General features: G+C 42.3%; 1 protein-coding gene across 1 annotated transcript in view; it reads left to right on the top strand.

Annotated features, from left to right (window-relative positions):
- LOC134407791 (lethal(3)malignant brain tumor-like protein 4) overlaps positions 1-17,907 on the top strand; it is a 42,354-nt gene extending 24,447 nt beyond the window's left edge. The window contains exons 16-21 of the mRNA XM_063139735.1: positions 659-823; positions 1,551-1,685; positions 2,713-2,774; positions 4,946-5,112; positions 9,694-9,756; positions 15,338-17,907. Coding sequence (XP_062995805.1) covers positions 659-823; positions 1,551-1,685; positions 2,713-2,774; positions 4,946-5,112; positions 9,694-9,756; positions 15,338-15,466 — 721 coding nt within the window. The 3' untranslated portion in view covers positions 15,467-17,907. The remainder of the gene's footprint in view (positions 1-658; positions 824-1,550; positions 1,686-2,712; positions 2,775-4,945; positions 5,113-9,693; positions 9,757-15,337) is intronic.
- Positions 17,908-18,939: the final 1,032 nt, after the last annotated feature.

Raw genomic sequence — 18,939 nt, 5'->3', positions numbered from 1 at the left:
ATTTAATCAGAAGTGTAGATGAGCCCTGAGAGTCTTGGATTCCTTTATTCTCAACATGGAAAGCCTGATCTTAGGCATCAAGAGGGTATCACAAAGGAATGTGCTCTCAGAGATGAAGGCTAGAATTCATCTCACAATTGCATTTCAGTGCATGCCCCAGCTCATATGTCCTCCTGCTCCTTTTGCTTCCTTACTTAAGGTGTCTAGAGCCTTGCATTAAGTCATTCTTCTCTTGACCCTCCATGTAAGAACATAAGAAGTGTCATGCTGGATCCCTGCCTTTTTAACTTGTCCTTTTTTTGTCCTGAAATGTGTGCAAGAATTTGCTTTCCTTTTCATTGCTTCAAGCTTATTCAGCTACTCAGTGTTACTGAAGAGCAGAGTAATTTTGGCAGCTGACTTTCTTTCTTCCTTCTTTGCCTGAAAACTGCCTCTCTCTGCAGAATTTCTGTTTAAGCCTGTGGCTGCTGAACATTTGATTTGCTGCCCAAGAGCCTTTAGTCTACATTCCTGCCATTTGTTGCTCCTGCAGAGAGTTGTTCTATTATATTGGCTTGCTTAGTTAGTGTAGCCCCCCTGAGGGGGGAAATAATGGAACATTTAGGTTGCATAATGTTTTTTTTTTTCTTGTGCAAATGTTTTTCTGCTTTTGATGCAGGTTAGTTGGCTGCCCGTATTCTGAAAGCAATCGCAACAGAGAGAGTTCCTTACAAGATCGTCTTGGTGGAGAAAAACCTTCGCCCAATACCAGTGTTCAAAAACCCAAGAAGCTTGAGACTTCTGCATCACTTACGGACCTGCAGGAAGACTCTCCACAGTCTAGGTGACTTTTAGATTACACCTTAAGTCCTTGATATAATCTTGGATATGTGTATTAAACTTCACTTGTGCTAGCTTTGATGCTGCTACCATTGCAGTGTATTTTTCTATTTGCCGGCTTTTATTCTCCAACCACTCTAAAGCTTGGCAGAACTTTGATATATTTTACGCCCCATCACTGAGACCTGCTGAAGTGTCAATGCCCACTTCTTCTTCGCCGTCATCTTCTTCTTCTTCTCTCTCTCTCTCTCTCTCTTTTAATTCCACACACACACAACATGGATGGCTAGGCATACGGCAAAGTACATTGCCAGCCCAAGCTCCAGGTGCCACACCATTTTAATTTCCCTAGTAACTCTCTGGGGAAGTCAAGATGGTGGGGTGACTGAAGCCTGGGCCAGCAGTATACTTGGGAACATACCCAGCTGGCTGGAAAATAAAAGAAACCCCTTCCCACTGGCACCTGGCTAACTGCCAGGGTTATATGAAGGACTGTGGGGGCAGTGGGGATGGCTATTGAGGCAGGAGAAACAGCAGGGAGGGCAGCTTGTGGGATGGGGATCAACCCGGGGTGCAGGGGCTGGGCAAGGCAGCAGAGAGTGCAGTGGGGAGCATCTGGGGCATGGCGTGGGATGAGTCGTAAGTGCTAAGGCTGAGATGGGTTGGGAAGGAGGAGGGAGAGACAGTGGTGGAAGTGGCTTTTATAGATACAGACACTATTTTCTCCGTAGAAAGTCATCCACACAAGACGGGGAGAGGTCAGGGCGAAGCAGTGTCCACAGTCTGTCTGAGCAGTCTGAGACCAGCCAAGAGAAGGACTGGGCCGAAGGGGAATCATCTGCTGTTGCCAAAATCAAACCAAAAGGGTAAAGCCGAATGTTTCAATTCGTCCAACTAATAATAACGTTTCTCACTTGGAGCAGCTAAATTGGAAGTGAAGAAATAACAGTGGGACGTAGATGTTAGTTACAGATGTTAATTACGGATTCAAAGATGATTTTAAGGAATTAAGTCCATGGAGTTCATTCAGGGTGAAATCCTACAGGATAGATGCCCAGTGTTGGAATGCTTCGATCTCAGAGCCGTCCAAGACCTGCTGGCAAAAGCCTTGCAGGGTGGGAGGAATGGCAGGATGTTTTTTTAGCTTCTACATCCTCTGCTTGTGCATTTTGAACTTAGACTGGCCGCTGAGCCCATCTAGCTCTCTCACCTTGCTGTAGGTGGGGACAGGAGCCCAGGGGGTTGTCCGTCTGGCTGATCCATGTCCACCCCCACCCCCGACCACTAGCATGCACACTTTCCTCACTCCCTCTCCTCTTCCAAGGTCTCAGCCATGGAGACTCTCAACCATGGAGCTCTCTGCAGAAGCTGGGAGATGCCTTGTAGTGGGGAGAGGAGGGGGAATCCCCAGCATCCTACGGCCCCTCAGACACCGCTCTCTAAATGCATTATATCTGAATAGGTTCAAAATCAGTTCAAAGTGATTGAATCCATCTCCAAACCATTTTTTAAACATTACTGTCTGAACTTGGATGATCCTGAATTGATGGCCCTCAACTGGAACTGAGCCTTTTTGATTCCAGCGGGTGGGGAGATAACGTTAGCCTTTTGCAGCACAAACTTTAAAGAGTCTTGTGGCACCTTAAATACTAATAATCGTGTTGCAGCATAAGCTTTTTGGCACAAGAGCTCACTTTATCAGATGCTGGCTAAACATGATGTAGTCGGCTGTAGTACACCGACGCTTATGCCACAGTAAATCTGTTAGTCTTTAAGGTGCCGCAAGCCTCTTTTAACAACTTCATGGTTCCACTCCCTGACAAAGTTTTTGGAGAAGCAATTCCCTCTCTTATGTTTACTTAGGTGCCTTAACACCCACATTTATGTTTTCAGGATTGGTTGCTCACATAGCTATATAAAGCTCCAGCTAGTGAAGCAGGATGCTGATGGAAGAGGTTAGTCAATTTGTGTTTGTGCTAAGTGAAACTATAGTGGTTTTCTTAGCTTTTTGGTTATGAAGCATTGCGTTGTGCTGAACTGGGTTTTCCGGTGATAAGCTGAAAACCACTGATTTGCATGTTTGCTGCAGTTTAGATTTCTTTTGTCTCCTTTCCTCTTGCAACACTGTCAAAATGAATTTTTTTTTAATTCTTTTTATTAACTTTTACAACAATTAACAACAACAAAAAAGAAACATAATACATAAACATAAAATAGCATTTGTATCATATATTCAAGCTTAATCTATTAAACATATTCATGCTCAACGTAAAAGTGCTCCCCCCACCTCGGGATCTCATTCCTGTTTCCAAAAACTCATAGTTTCTTCTGTTGGTGGTTTCCCGCTTCCCGTAGAAAACACAAATACTAAGAACTTTTTCCAAATTCCCTCAAAATCATTCGTTTTTACTATACCTCTTTTCATTTTAATATTACATGTCAATTTATCATTAATAGCAATATCCCACACTTCTTTATACCATTCTTCAATACAATAATCTCCTTGTGTCTTCCAGTTCCTAGCTACGGTTAACCTTGCAGCCGTCAGCAAATTCGTTATCAGTTCCTTAATTTCTTTAGTACATTTAAGATCTTCTTGCAGTGAGAGTAATGCAATCCTTGGTGTGTCCTCTATTTTCTATAATGAAAATAATGAATTTATATCTATAATGAATTTTAAGTGCTTATTCAGAGATCAGATTGCTTTTTGGAGATCCATTTGAAAGTAAATGCTCCATCTATTTCCACTGACCATCAGCATAACAGATGCAATCTCCAGAGAGAGCTCTCTTCAATACAGCAATCAATGTACTTGAATTCAGAAAAATCTACAACAAAATGTTGCAGTGTATCTCCAGCCCCTAATAGCAGTGGCCCTGGTTCAGCACTCCAATCGGTTCCAATCAAATGCACCCCCTCCGGAATATAATAAACCGTTACAGGATTGAGCAGGCCACCTACCCCCCAAAAAAGTCTTGAATTGCCCTGAACATCTCTTGCTCCCGGAGGTTACGGATCATGAATCCACAGATTAATATTCCTTATTGAGGTAACCTCTTGAATTTCTGTTCTAGCATAGCTCAAATCACATCCTTTCCCCATCAGCATACCAAAATAGCGTTGCTCTGTTGATAGATCCCACATAAAAAAATTATCTGCTGTTGAAGCAAATTGAAAGATCAGGCCATTAGTCTTGTTTTCCAGTTCAGATTTGTATAGCCATTGGGTGAACTCTTGAGAATCCCTGTACCATTTGTGAAGTAGGGGAACCAGGACTGAATGCAGTATTTCACAGGTTATTCAATCCTTGGTCTCCTAAAAGCAGTAAACTCTAGTTCTTTGTTATTGGCACTAGGTGTCACTACAGGCCTTTCTAGTAATCGTAACTTGAAAAGTCCTGCCGTTTAGAGATCACCTTCTCTCTCTGTTTGTGTGTGTGTGTGTATGTGTGTGTCAGTGGAGCAGGGGGAGCAGCAAATATAATTAGCCAATGTTGTTATCCAAAGACATTTTACTATGCTATGGAAATGAACGGCTTCAGTCCTTGCTGGCTGGATAGCCACAGATCCTTACTACACCATGACACACACATCAATAACCAAATGATCTCGTATATGTCGAGTTGGGGTGGGTGGGTGGGTAGGTGAGGGGGCAGAGACGGGAAGGAAGGACCTGCTTTCTTTTTCTTAATGCCTCAATTATTTGACAAATGGAGACAGATACAAACGTTTGGAAGGAGCTGCCAGCCTTCCTGACCTTGGAGTCTTCTCTCCTGGGAGGTGGCCAGTGCCTGTCATTATCAGGCATGCAGAGCGCTCTTAGCGAGCTGGGAAACAAGACAGACTGTAAGCTGGAATGGTGCCATTAATTTCCGACCGAAGATGCAGTTACCCAACCTCCTCCCTGGCAGTAGGATGCTGGCAACTCCTCCTGTATTAGCACTGGGACATCTCTTCCCTAAGAGCAGCTATAACAGCGCAGGGCTTTCTTCTGTACCGTTTTGGGGAGGGATGCTCTGAGCACAGCCAGCCCAGGAAATAAGGTGCCTGCACTTCCAAATTGCACCTGACCAAGGACTGTGACTCATCTTTCTTCCTTTCCAACCCCCCCCCCCAATCCTCCCCAGACACAGCATTTGCTCTGCAGCAGGCCCTCCACCAGTCTGTCTTCATGCCTTCCCTTTCCACAAATCCTACCCACCGCCTCCATCTCTGCTGGGAGCAACACTGCAAGCTGCTGCCGGAGGTCTCAGGCCTCACCGCCAAGAACGTGGCCAAATGGAGTGTGGAAGAGGTGAGTTCTGCTTCCTGCTTTTCTTCTGTTTAATTGGAAAGCAATTTTTCACACAGTGGCAGTGATATTTTTTTTTTAATCTTCACAGCTGGGGCTAATTCTGGGAGGGGGCCAGCTCAGCCTGAAGTTTAGCTCAAGACATGGAAGAGATAGACATGCATTGATCCTTCTGTGTGCAGCCATGCCACCTCTTTTACCAGCGGCCCCCTTTGGGGCCTCTGCTGACAATAGCCTTTTTTTGTGTGCTTGTCTCTGCTGCTGACTCACTTTACATTGCAATTGTCCTGCGCATGCTTGCCTGGCTGTGTCACAAAACATCCCCACAGTGTGGCAGGATTGCTTGCAGACAGACTCGTTCTGCCAAGGCTACGGTTTTACAGTCAAAGCTCATGTTATGCTCAGCTGCAAGCCAGGATGTTTCCCCTGCAGTCAAGGGGTTGAATGACGCAGCATATCTGTGTTTGTGTGCTGTGTCCATGAGCCTTTGCACTATTTTTTTTTTAGGAATTAGAAATGCCACACTACAGATTGGAAATAGTAGTAAGTGATTCTGTTTGGGTTACCATGAGTGGCCATGTCGGTAGATGGATGTCTGGCTGTCATTTAGCCCTGTTTGGAAACTTATAATGGTTTTGTTTGTTTTTTTCAAAGGTTAAACTTTTGGAGGTGGTTCTATAGTTGTAAAATTGTTTTATGCTTGGAAATTTGGAAAGGCTTGATATTCTGATTATGACATCACAAAGGGCTGGCATTTCAAAACGTTATGAGCTAAACGTGACTGCTTTAAAAGTCAAATAGATTTCTTGTTATTATTAAGGAGATGAATATATAAAGCTGCCTTCTACAGGCAACATTCGGATATAATGCTAAACTATGGTTTAGCGGTACGTGAACAAGCTTTGAGCTTGTGTACCCCCTCCACCATCAGCAGTGAGGAAGCAATCAAAAGTTTTCACTTCCATTTTCAATTAACTGCCATTTAGTGTTATGTCTGAACCCAAAACTGTGGTCAGTCTTAGCTTATTGAAACAAACTAGCTTCATAAACCACAGGGGTCATGCTGGGTGGGGATGATGGGAATTGCCATCCAACACACCTGAAGGACACCAGGTTGGGGAAGACTACTCAAGACTTAACTACAGTTTGTCCAGATCCAGATATAATGCTAAGTTGCTGTTAGTTAAAAAAAAGAAATGTAAGCTTTTGATCTCCTTGCAACTGTGCTGAAGGAGAAGGGAGTGGGCAGCCCACAAGCCCTAGGCACTTGTACATGTAACACTAAACTATGTTTGAATAAGGCTACTGAGTCATCTATGGCACCCACGAAGGCGTCCCCAGAGAACCGACACAGACACACACAGACGTTTTTGTTAACATATACTGTGTACGTGGATTTGCGTATATCCATTGCACTGAATCCCTGTGAAATGCATACAGCTTTCTAGCATTCACACCAACACCACAACCCCTATTACAAGTCATGCACACCGCGCTGGGTTCGGACAACACAGAAAACCGCGCTGCATCACGGGTAATTATGCAAATTGCAGGCACATGCGCAGGGAGAAGCCATGATGGCTTCTTTTACCCCTATGATCATCCGGACCCAGTCAGTACCTCAAAAGTAATCAAGGAGATTATTTTTAATTTTCACAAGTTGTTGCCGGAACAGGATTGTTACTCCTTCATTGCTGGAAGCAGCTGAAACAATATTTAGCTACCCAAGACCTTAAGTAAAACTTTGCTCTAGATAATCTGTTCCCTCTAGTGAGAACTGTCGTATGATTGTTGGTTATTTATTTCTCAAAAGCTTCTTACCAAGTTTTCCAAATTTTATTTGATGGGAGGCTGTGTTTGTATCACATGTGACAGTTTTAACTATCTCTAGTTAATCATACATAATATATTTATTTATTTTTATTTCTTACATATTTATACTGCCCAACAGCCTAAGCTCTCTGGGCAGTTTACAACAAAATATTAACTAATATAATTAGTTTACAACTAATATTAATATGGGGGTAGGATGCCTGTCCAAATATTAGCATGGCTGGTTCCTGTTTCAAAATTAAAACACACACACACACACACACACGCACACACACCAAAAACAAAACTTTAAACTCTTATCAAATCTGACATTGATTTGTACGATTAAAGAACCCACATTGTTGATTGCAAATGACCCTAGTTATAAGTGGTTTGCTAAAACAGCTCCCTGCCTCTCTTAAACTGCAGTAAGGTGACAGGAACATAAATCTAAAGGTTAATTGGTAGTCCTAAGATTTCTTCCTGAATCAGTGAATCTTTAAGACAGCACATGCTTTCTTCCTGCTTCAACCCCAATTTGCCTTGTGTCTGCTGCTCAATAAATGGGACAGCATCATCTGAAATACAGACTTACTTCCTTTTGGGTTGAATGCTCTTGAAAAGTATGTCTCTAAAGTCTATTTTAAAAACTTGCAATTCAATATATGTTGTACTAAGGTTCTGTAACACTAAACCTGATTTCAATAAACATTTTATTTCTCTAAAAAAATGAGCATAATTTAAAACATTTGCTGGATGGACAGAGGTTGGTTGCTTTTTCATTATGTGGCTGCAGCTGCAACAGAATGGGATGTTTTTAAAAATGATTAGATTTATGGCTTTCATGGCCCTGCTTTTCAGCTCATTGTTCAGCTGACACAGCTGACCATTAATAGATCTTAATGGAGCCTATGATCAGCTGTTTTGGAAATTACCCTTAGCATTATCTAACTCAATCTAAACTTTTCTAAACTTTCCCTTACTAGTTAGGAGCAGTGTTTCATCACTGTTCTACTCCCTAAAGAGCATTCTTTATCCCCTTAGGTTTGTTACCATTCATGCATGGAGGCCTAGGACCACTTTGGATACAGTCCTTGGGAGGCACTCTAGATCAGTGCCAAAGCACATGCTTTGCATGCAGAAAATCCCAAATTCAATCCCAGGCACTTCCAGTTTAAAGGATCAGGTAGTAGGTGATGAGAAAGACCCCTGAGCCCCTGATGAGCTGCTGTCAGAGTAGACCAGGACTGGGCAACCTGGTGCCCTCCAGATGTTTTAGACTACAACTGCCACAATCCATTATCATTGGCCATACTGGTTGAGGCTCATGGGAGTTATAATCTGAAATGTCTGGAGGGTTCCAGGTTATGCTGTGCTAAATAGACTGACTGGCACAAGTCAGCTTCACACGTTTAATAAGCCCATATTGCTGACATGAGTGGATCCATATAAGCTGCATATCTTCACTGCTTCTGTGAATGGTACTGGCTTCTGACATGTTCTTATTCTTGTAGTACCAACATATGGGCAAGTATAAGAGGATCGTGTGCAGGCAAAGATGGATGAGTTCAAATTGGTCAAATTGAGAATGGTCAGAATACATTGCTCATGCAAGCTCAGAGGCAAGGAATTAGATAACCAAGAGTTTTAAAAGGAGGAAATCATTTCTGACAGTGTCCCTTGCAACTATTTGTCCATTCGTATTGGTGATAGGAATGTCACATCTGTAGCAACTCAATGGAACGTGCTTTGTAAAACAGGGTTGTATGCTCTAGGGAACACCAAGTTACTTAAAAGTTGCTTGGTCAAAGCATGTCTCATCTTCTTGGAACCTGGAAGTTAATTGCGATAAAATCTGAACACTCATTCCTTTTCCCGCTCTCTTTCCTGTCACATAGACCCATGCTATTTTGAAGATGGACTGATTATTATTCTTTATTTATATAGCACCATCAATGTACATGGTGCTGTACAGAGTAAAACAATAAAATAGCAAAACCCTGCCTCATAGACTTACATTGATCTACACATGAAGCAAAATAAGGTGATAGAATGGACTCTACCACTTCAGACTAAAGGTGGGGGATACCATTTTTGAATGCTCCCCTGTATAAAAAGTTCCTTGCAAGGTAGAAAACTAGCAAAGCAGAGAGTGGACTGAGTTCTGGGGTATATTTTTATATTATTTACACGGATGTTTTTGGAGCATTCAGGAATGGCACACGCCTTCCATCTGCAATTTGAAGTGATAAAATCGACTCTGCCACCTCATTATACTGAATGAGTAGGCCAGGCCAAGTAGTCCTGGCTCAGTTGCTTCTCGGGCTCAAATCCTTTCTCTTGTTTTTAAACTCTTCCACACTATATTCCTCTTTGTGCCAGAGACAACCTGAATCATTTTACAACTCCATCATCCTCTGTGACCAAGTAAGAGATCCAAGAGTGCAGCTTTTGTACTGCTTCACTGGTGCCCAAGTGAGCAATCAGACTGCACGTACAGTTTGAGGTGGCTTTTCCTTTGTGCTACAGTTGTTGTCTCTCACCTGTCTAGCGAGGCTGTACACATATTTATGTCTTCAAAATCTATTACAGTGCTACAAAGTACTACTTGCCACAAGGAAAGAAAAATCTTCAATGCTTACAATATTTTGTTCAAATGCATGAAAAATGCTGGCTAAGTAGAAACGTTTGGTTTTTCAGAGAGTACTTTCATTGTTGGGTTACTGATTGTCCCTTTAATTTTTCTGCCTATCGTTTGCAATTCTTGTTTAGGTGGCTGGCTTTGTCCAGCGTCTACCCGGTTGCAAGGACCAGGCCGCACTCTTCCGACAAGAGGTAAGTCCATCCTGTCTGTGTAACACTAATGGCAGGCTACAGTTCCTCGCTGTCTGTTCTTGAGAGATGCAGAACGTAGTCTCTAGAAGAAAATACATTCAAAATCAAAACTATGCAGAAATGTTTGCCGCATTCAGTTCCAAAAAAAAAGTTGCGTTCTGCAAATTGTATTCCGCAAATTGAGCAGAATTGCATATTCTTGTTTTTCTGCACAATTCTGCTTCCATAGTCCATCAGAGGGAGGCATTATATGGAGCACTGAGGTTCTGCTCCTGACCATTGAAAATCTTATTCAGCCACTATCCATTTCCCCCCCAAAAATCCAAGCCTATCTTTGCAGCATAATGGCTAGAAACTTGCTTTTCTTCTTTTAAAAATGAACATGGAGATTCTCAGGAAGACGTATTCAGCAGCCAATACCATATTCTTCTCTCTCTCTCTCTCTCTCTCTCTCTCTCTCTCTCTCTCTCTCCCTCTGTTGTGCCTCATGAGAAGTCATGGAATATGCACAGCCTGAGGTGATCCCTGCCTAGCCATGGAATATTACAATTATTATTATTATTATTAATTTATTTATATAGCACCATCAATGTACATGGTGCTGTACAGATTACACAGTAAATAGCGAGACCCTGCCGCATAGGCTTACAATCTAATAAAGTTGTAGTAAACAATAAGGAGGGAAAGAGAATGCAAACAGGCACAGGGAAGTGTAAAGAGGCACTGGGTAGGGTGAAGCTAAACAGTATAGAGTCAGAACAAACTCAATATTTAAAAGCTATAGGGAACAGAAAAGTTTTTAGGTTTCCCATGATACTGTGGGTGAGCCAGCATTTAATCTCTACTTCAGCTTGTTGGTTTGTCTTCCTGATTTCCCCCAATTCTGTCTTGAGATGTATTTGAGAGATGGAATAGATAAAAATGAATTATTTCATTGAACCAACGGAACAGTTGTCAGGGTGGGAGCTTTCGGAACCCTACAGCTATGATCTTCAGGAACAGATAAAATAATAAGATGATGAAAAGTAAAATAGTCAGATGGTGTTCCTTGTCCACCTAAAGCTGGTCAAAAAATGGCCTGGTCAATCTATGAGGGCAATTAATTTACAGTCCATTTCACTTTGTACTCTCCAATAGGGAGGTTTACCTGCGCTCACCCCCCTAGAAAAAACAGGAATTAATCACCCGCTCTTATTAGGGATTCTTTCCAATACCCATGAACCTCACCATGGTCTCCTGCTACCCACCTCTCTTTACTGGAAGTCTTACATACCTCACAGTTCACCTTCCTCCTCATGTGTCTACCATCAATATCCCAAATGTTTCTCCTGCTCTGTAAAACCACTTTTTAAATTCCATAAATGTACTCATAGTTATCACACACACACAAATATTGAAGCAACCACAGGTTATTTATTTATTTATTTATTTACAATATTTATTTACAGCTCCACAATCAAAATTTCGGAACAGTGTACAAGATAAAATAAAAACAATAAAACTCCTTAAGATAGATTTTTAAAAGAAGCAAAGGGAACCATGAACCATGGCTGGCTGGTCATTAAGGAAAGGGTTCCTGGAACAATGACGTTTTCAGGAGGCGCCGAAAGGAATACAAAGTTGGCGCCTGCCTGACCTCCAGAGGCAGGGAATTCCATAGGTTACACAAAGAAGTAATCTTGTATTACTCATACCACATCTATTGCAATATTAGACACTAAAATAGATCTTTACAAGCTGCTATTTCACTTTTAGATCAGTTTGCCTCCTGCTAAAAAATCCAAAATAATAGCCACTTAGACAGCACTTCCTTTTTCGAACAAGCCACAATCCAAGATGGCTCCAACCCTTCCCTCTCCAATGGAAGAAAGTTCTGATGGACTGAGCCCTTGCCTCCTAGGTGGTGCTAGGTTTTCATCTTGTATCTGCACATCTTCCCCCATTCCTTCTAAAATTGGAACATTACCTAAAATTACTATTGTGCACATAGTCCATAAAACTCAATTTAACTCTACAGCAGCTATTACCATCTGTGGAAGCAGAAGGAAACTATTCTGTATGTTTACAAAGCGAAGGAGGCGGAGGGAATTCCACTGGTAAATTTTTCCATGCCTTAAGTGCCATTGGGGGTCATGTATGACCACGTGTTACACCATCTTTTTTCTGTTGATATTGTAACTTCTGTGCCCTTTCCTTAGCAACCCACATTACGGCCTTACAGAAAAGAACACTTATCATACAATTGTTATTATCTTTGGCTATATTTAAATAATGGAGTTATATTTAAGCAGTCTAAAAATATTGTAGCGGTTATACTGTGCAATGGGCAGAAGTGAAGGAATTCTCCTGGCTTACTTGGTTTTTAGTTCTACAAAGCAAGGACTGGCTCTCCATAGGCTCTTACTGAAGTCCTGGAAAATCCTTTTAAATGCCTAACTTTTGTTAGAAAAAAAAAACAATACCAAATTGTCTCAGGAACTGCCTGTCTTACAGCCCTAACTCTTAACAATTGGTGCAGCAGCACAACATACAACGTAAAGCTGGTATTACAAAAGGATTCTACACAATAAGTCTGTAGGGCCCTGGTATCAATCTTCACAAGCCAAGGTGGGGGCTTTTCCTGGAAATCTGGGGACTTGCTGATTTTGTTTATTCGTTCATTTCTGTGGGCAAGTTTTGTAAATTACCTCTGTAATTTGCACAAATTTACCCACAGAAATGTTCCCGCCACTGCCAAGCAGCTGTCCCTCTCTCTGCCTGTGTGGGTACGGGCAGAGAGAAAGGACAGTTGCTAGCAGCAAGCTGGGAGGGGAGTGCCATGGCGCTTCCCTCCCAGCTCTCACCCTGCCATGGAACCACCTCTCTCTCTCTCTCTCTCTCTCTCTCTCTCTCTCTCTCTCTCTCTCTCTCTCTCTCTCTCTCTCTCTCTGCCAGTGCCCTGGGTGGGGGAAGTGCCCTGAATGGGGAGCACCCTCTTGCCAACACCGCTGCCAAGCAAACACCCCTCTTTCTGCCAGGCACCTGGGCAGTTGCTTTGCAGTAGCAGTGCCAGCAACAGGGTGCTCCCTTCCCAGTTCCCACCCTGCCGTCACCATGGTGTCCTGTCGCTTCTGCTCCCACACGCGACCCCTCATGCTCCCCTTGTCAGTGTCAGCATCAGCAAAAGAGAAGGCGAGGGGCTTCGCCAGCAGTGGAAGTCCACGAGCTGGCCTGACTCAGATCTACCAAATCAATTAAGATTGAAATGGACGAAGAGTTGATTAACATCATGTGCGTGTGTGTGTGTGTGTGTGTGTGTTGTGTGCATGTGGAGTAGATTTCTACTGGCATTTTAGCTACCCTGTTTCTTCAATTTAAGACACTTTTCCCCCCATATAAACATCTCTAAAAATGGGGTGCGTCTTAGAATCGCGGGTGTGTCTTAGGGTTTTGTTTTGTTTTCTGTTGGTGGTACTGAAATTAGTGTGAGTCTTACAATCGATGGCGTCTTACAATCGAAGAAATATGGTAGACCATAAATGTGTCTCTAGCCATAACCAGTCCTCAGTTGGAGCTCCAGAAATTCAGGATATGGACTGTTAGGCCGCACATTTAGCATCCGGCATGAAGTGGATACATTTCCCAGCTTTTAGCCATGCTGAGCTGAAATTAAACCAATTTTAAGAAATGCCCTCCTCTGGCTAGGAATAAGATGTAGACGACAGAATTGCTGAAGTCCGTTATAATAGTCCATTAGCAGCAATTGAGCTGCCAAGACACACTGAACTTACGTACATAATTCTATGCAAGGTGGGTGTTTGTGCTTTAATTTTCATTTTAAGTTTTGTTTACTTAAATGACCATTGTTGAGGAGAGAACAAATTGTGCAAGCTTTGTTAAAAATGAAGCCAAGGAGATTGGGCAAAGTTACTAATGGGTGAAGGCCAGAGAAGAGGGCTCTCTAAAACAGAATGGCTTGGTAGTTAGCAGAACTGAAGGGAATTAAAGGCCAAAAGTTTCTGCTGTGCTTTTCTTGGCCTGGTTAGTATTTGGTCAACAGCTTGTTTTTGAGCCAAGAAACCAAGGAACAGGAAGGTTTAGAGACTTAGAGGTTCATGTGGATGCAAAACTTCAGGCTTCTAGATTAAAGCCTTTGCTGCTTAGCAGTTGTGTCTACTGAAATTAGCATCTTATTTAGTTAGTTGCTAGCTTCCAACTTCTGAATGCACATAAGAACTGTTTCATCGATCTGAGTAAAGATTTAATCCTCTTTAAATATATTTGCATAAGCTGTCATTTTGGGGGCAGTAAGCTCTTGACCTTCAGCTGCTGTAGATTCCCACTGTGAGTCTATATATCGGACAATGATTATGGCAATATATTTTTTATTAATAGCTTATGTAAGTACTTATATAATGAATTTTCTTCACTAGTTTCATTTGGTTCCCTCAGTATCCCTATCCATGTTATTTATTTATTTATTTATTTAAGTATTTTTATGCCGCCATTCAGCCAAAAAAGGCTCTCATGGCGGCTTACAAAAGTATTTCTTGACAGTCCCTGCCCACAGGCTTACAATCTAAAAGACATGACACAAAAGGAAAGGGGATTGGGAGGGAGGAGGAGGAGGGGGAAAAGGAAAGCAAATTCAGGCACTACAATCTTAGTTGGAAAGTTCAGCAGTTACAGGGGACAGCAGGGGGGAGGGGGCTCTCAGCTGGAGCTGGACCCAGGCACGGTGGAGAAATGCCTGGCTACTGCTTCCTCCCTCATGGTGGCCTCTGCAGTGACAGTTGGTAGCAGGAGGGAGGGGGCTCTCAGCTGGAGCTGGACCCAGGCACGGTGGAGAGGTCCCTGGCTGCTGCTTCCTCCCTCATGGTGGCCTCTGCAGTGACAGTTGGTAGCAGGAGGGAGGGGGCTCCAAGCTGGAGCTGGACCCAGGCACGGTGGAGAAATGCCTGGCTGCTGCTTCCTCCCTCACTGGTGGCCTCTGCAGATATGTTGTAAAGCATATTTTCATATACTCATGAAAAGTTGAGTCAGCAACTTAAAATATATATCCAGAGTTGACACAGCTCAACCAAACCATCAGCTTTAAATCTGCAATCTTTTGGAGTCACTGTTACCAATTGATGTGTTAAAGGAAAGATTGTGAAGAGTTTATTCTATTGTACTTCTATATTCATTGCCTTTTGTATGTCTATCCTGTCCTCTTTCCACCAGTGCAAGCCCTGGAACAATGACCAGTAGGACTCCGGACTCATAACCCTGTCCTCTGTTAGGGAAAGAGGCCCAGCAAAAGGCTGAGGCATACTGAAGATGCTGTATGGGAAAAGAACATCAATGGTGTAACTCATTGGGCTACTAATGGCCAATTTCAATGCCCTTCCCTTACTGCAGGCACCTCCAACATGGTGCCTTCCAGAAGTGTTGGATCATAACACCCACCATGGCTGGCTGGAGGATGCTGGGAGCTGTAGTCCATCCCATCTAGAGCATGCCCAGTTGGGGAAGGCTGTCTTGCTGTGTCAGTTTTGAGCGAATAGAAGTCGGATTGTCCCAGCCATTGCACTGACTCAGTTTTTCTGTTTCCATCTGCCAGCAGATCGATGGCGAAGCCTTCCTTCTCTTGAACCAATCAGACATTGTTAAAATCCTTAGTATCAAGCTGGGGCCTGCACTGAAAATATACAATGCCATCCTTATGTTCAAGACTGCAGAAGAAGACTGAGAGAGCAACTCCGGGACCAGGCTGGGCCAAGAGGTCAGAGCAGGGAAAGGCCTCCCAAGAGCAGCTCAGCAGCAGACAGCCAAGCATCCATGTTGCTAAATACTGAATAGGCTGGACCTTGGAAAGGCAGTGGCCTCATTGCATTTCAGGCTGAATTAGGTAGAACCTGCTGAAAGGCTCCCGAAGAAGCCTTATGCCACTTGGCATGGATGTGGTGGCTTCCCTTCTAGGAAGAGATTATTATTATTATTATTATTATTATTATTATTATTATTATTATTATTATTATTATTATTTTCTAATTGAATTTGGGTATGGTTATATTGATCTTTTGTGAAGATCTTGATGGCGCCTCCAGTTATAAGAGGAATCCCAGGTATTGCTTTTGGTGGGGAGCCAAACCCAAGCACACTGACTAACCTGTTGATAGTGCCTAAAAGAGAGTCCAAGCTATCACTGGCATGCTTGATGGCTTCTATGTGTGCAAAATTTGAGAGGTGGGGTTTAAGAGAACAAGGGAAGAAGGAGGTTCTTCAAAGCAGCGCGGTTGAATTCCTCATCAAATATCTTTGTTTCCGGGCTAGTTTTCAAAACTTGCTTTTTTAATCTTTCAGCTTTCCAAATACTGACAATTAATATTTTTATCTAGCAGCGTTTGGTGGGTTGGGGGCAGTGGCAGGAATGAAGTCCATCTCCATATATGTTGATTTTCAGGTTGTTATATCTGCATTGCAAGCTATGTAACTGCAGAGTTTAAGAGATTAAATTAAAATGGGTTTAATAAAGGCTACTGGAGATGGCTCCAATTGAAGGTGAGCTAGTCATTTGGTTGGAGTAATGGAACTATGAGCCTACGGGGGTTTTGTTTTTTAAAAAATGCCTTCATCTTCTTGCACTCCAGTGCAAGGTGGAATTAGGAATATGGGGAGCACATCCAGCTCTGTCATTATATATATATTTTCTGGCAAAAATACTTGGAAAGAATCTGGTGGTTCCACTGAGATATTTTGTCTTGAGCATTTATATATGCACATGTCTCTAGCCTGGATCTCTAGAAAAGAGCTATGTGTTCAAGCCACTAAGCGCTGCTGCCCTGCACCCATCATTTGTTTCAGTTGGACTTACATGGGGACTTCCAAAGCCTTATTACAATGATGTAAGTGGTGGCTACATTGTGGTAGTACATCATACCCTGAGCCTGCAACCTTCACATTTGTGCTGTGGAGTGGACCCGAGGAAGGCTTTTCAGTTTTTGGAATGATAGCTGCCTACTTCGTTGTGCAGGAGACGATGCTGTGGGAGCTTTTGCTGGAACTTAAAGGCAGTGGCTGGATGAAAAAATAAAGTGTGTGTGGGGGGGAATGTAAGGTGCCAAAAGAATATGAAAACAGCGATCTGACAGAAATCTTCAGTGGGGAAGAAAGATTCTGAAAATAAAACTGGTTTGTGTATGAAGATGTTGCCCTTTTGCCTCCAACTGGTAATGTTCAAGAGGTCTCCCATATGTAGTACCTTGCACTGTACTGCAATCTTAGAATGTAAAGAAACGTTTTCTTTTACCTCCCCGACCCCAAGGAAAAAATACAGCATAACTTATGAGGCAGACACACTCCCACATTCTTCCTTTCAGGAGTGGAGGAGCTTACAGCTCTGTCTCGTAAACCCGCTCTCTCTCTCTCTTGCATGCACATCCAAGGGAACATTAGTACACTACCCTGGTATGTAGCAGACAACGTGCAATATCTCATCCAGACCAAATCGAACCAAATCTATTTATTTAAAGTAAAGCCATTGGTAGAGTTGATAGGTGTTTAAGCTCAAGTGAGTGGAAAGTGCTTCTGGATGGCCTGACAAAGATGCTGCTCTGTGTCCTTCATTACTGGGAGGAAGAATGTGAGCTGAGAAATGGCACACTTCCTTTTTCTGCTGGTCGGTGGTGGTGTGTCCTTATTAAAGAACTGTCTGTTAACTTGCCTTTTAAGCTTTTGGGCTTCCAGTCATCTTCCCCTTACCGTCCATTTCCCTACTTTTGATCACCCAACTTTTTAAGAGCCGCTGTAACCTTCCTAAAATCAAGGTGACATAAAACTTGTAAATAATGCACAATCCAGGCTGCTGTCTGCATGGTATTGAATAAATCTGCAGAGGCAATGTTTCATAGCTTTCTATTTTTGTATAAGAAGTTAAGGAGTTTAAGCCTTCTGCGCAGAAGAGCCATCACTGAAGGTGGTGATAGAGAGAATCTTGATTAATACCTGAGAGTCAACAGAAGATGGGATGCCACGTGGTCTATAGCTTTATGGTCCTAGGCAGGAGAAGCATTTTAAAAATACATTTCTGATGTGATAAGAGAACAATTGCCAAAGGGCATATTCATCTTAGTTTTTCTGCATATACATCTGGAGGAAGAGAAATGGCAGAAACCTTTTGTAAGGCAAAATGTTTAACAATAAAAGTCACATATATGGCAAAGTACAAATGAAAGTAGCACATTAATGCACTAAAACAATTGAGAATTTCTATTCAATGCAAAGCAGAATGGTTTGAGCAGATGTGGAAGCAGGCTTCTTTAATTTCTCTCTAGGTTCTTGAACTGACTCTCAAAACAACCTCACACATTACAGTTTAGAAACTAAAGTGTGCAAAAATGCATATGAATTTTCACGCAGACATTTCGAAACGACTGTGTGAAGTCCTGAAAACCTAGAGGAAAACAGGAGTACTCCCACATTGGAAATGTAGCATGAAAGTATCTCTTGCTGAGAAAAATGTGAATGCTGCTAAGCTGCTCCCAGAGTGATCTGACTGAGCACTCCTATGTTAGGGATGGCGGAGAATTTTGTTTGGTTCACATTTTAAGATGATCCACTTAATTTGCACGTGCCAAATTAATACACAAACCTGAACGCAGTTATCCTTCAGTATTCACATTTCTCCAAATTTTGCAATGCAGTTCTTCAATCAAAAATGTGTACATTCATGGAAATTGTGTACAAAAAGGCATATATAAGGGAAGATTGCAAAAAATAATAATATTGTATACATTAGGAGGAATGTGTGCAAAAATGCATCAATTTTCATTCACATGTTTTAAGGAAAACATTTGCAAACTGATACAGAAATGGATTGAACTTGTGTTTGAAAAAATGTAAATATTAAAGATAAACAGGAAAGCGGCCCTTGATATCCTTGCATTTCCTGTCTGTCTTTGCTTCCTAGCCAGACATTGAAATAGTGGTTTGGTGAAATACTTCCCAACGCTAATAATTATATTTCAATGTCTTGACGTAAATATGAGGGAGTTTTTGTTTTGTTAAAAATCCGTCAATGCTTATTTCTGTAGGGCTAAAGAGTCAAGTGCCAAATATATTCACCAAAACGGGACCTCAGGTTCAGAAGAACATCCTGTTTCCTTTTGGTAGCCATGCTATGACATCACATCAGTGCTGCCTCATGGTCACAAAAATAAATCC

The sequence above is a fragment of the Elgaria multicarinata genome, chromosome 13 (assembly GCF_023053635.1).
Source record: "Elgaria multicarinata webbii isolate HBS135686 ecotype San Diego chromosome 13, rElgMul1.1.pri, whole genome shotgun sequence".
Lineage (NCBI taxonomy): Eukaryota > Metazoa > Chordata > Lepidosauria > Squamata > Anguidae > Elgaria > Elgaria multicarinata.
Note: the sequence above shows the minus strand (reverse complement) of the source record. Positions and strands in the feature narration are given on the sequence as shown.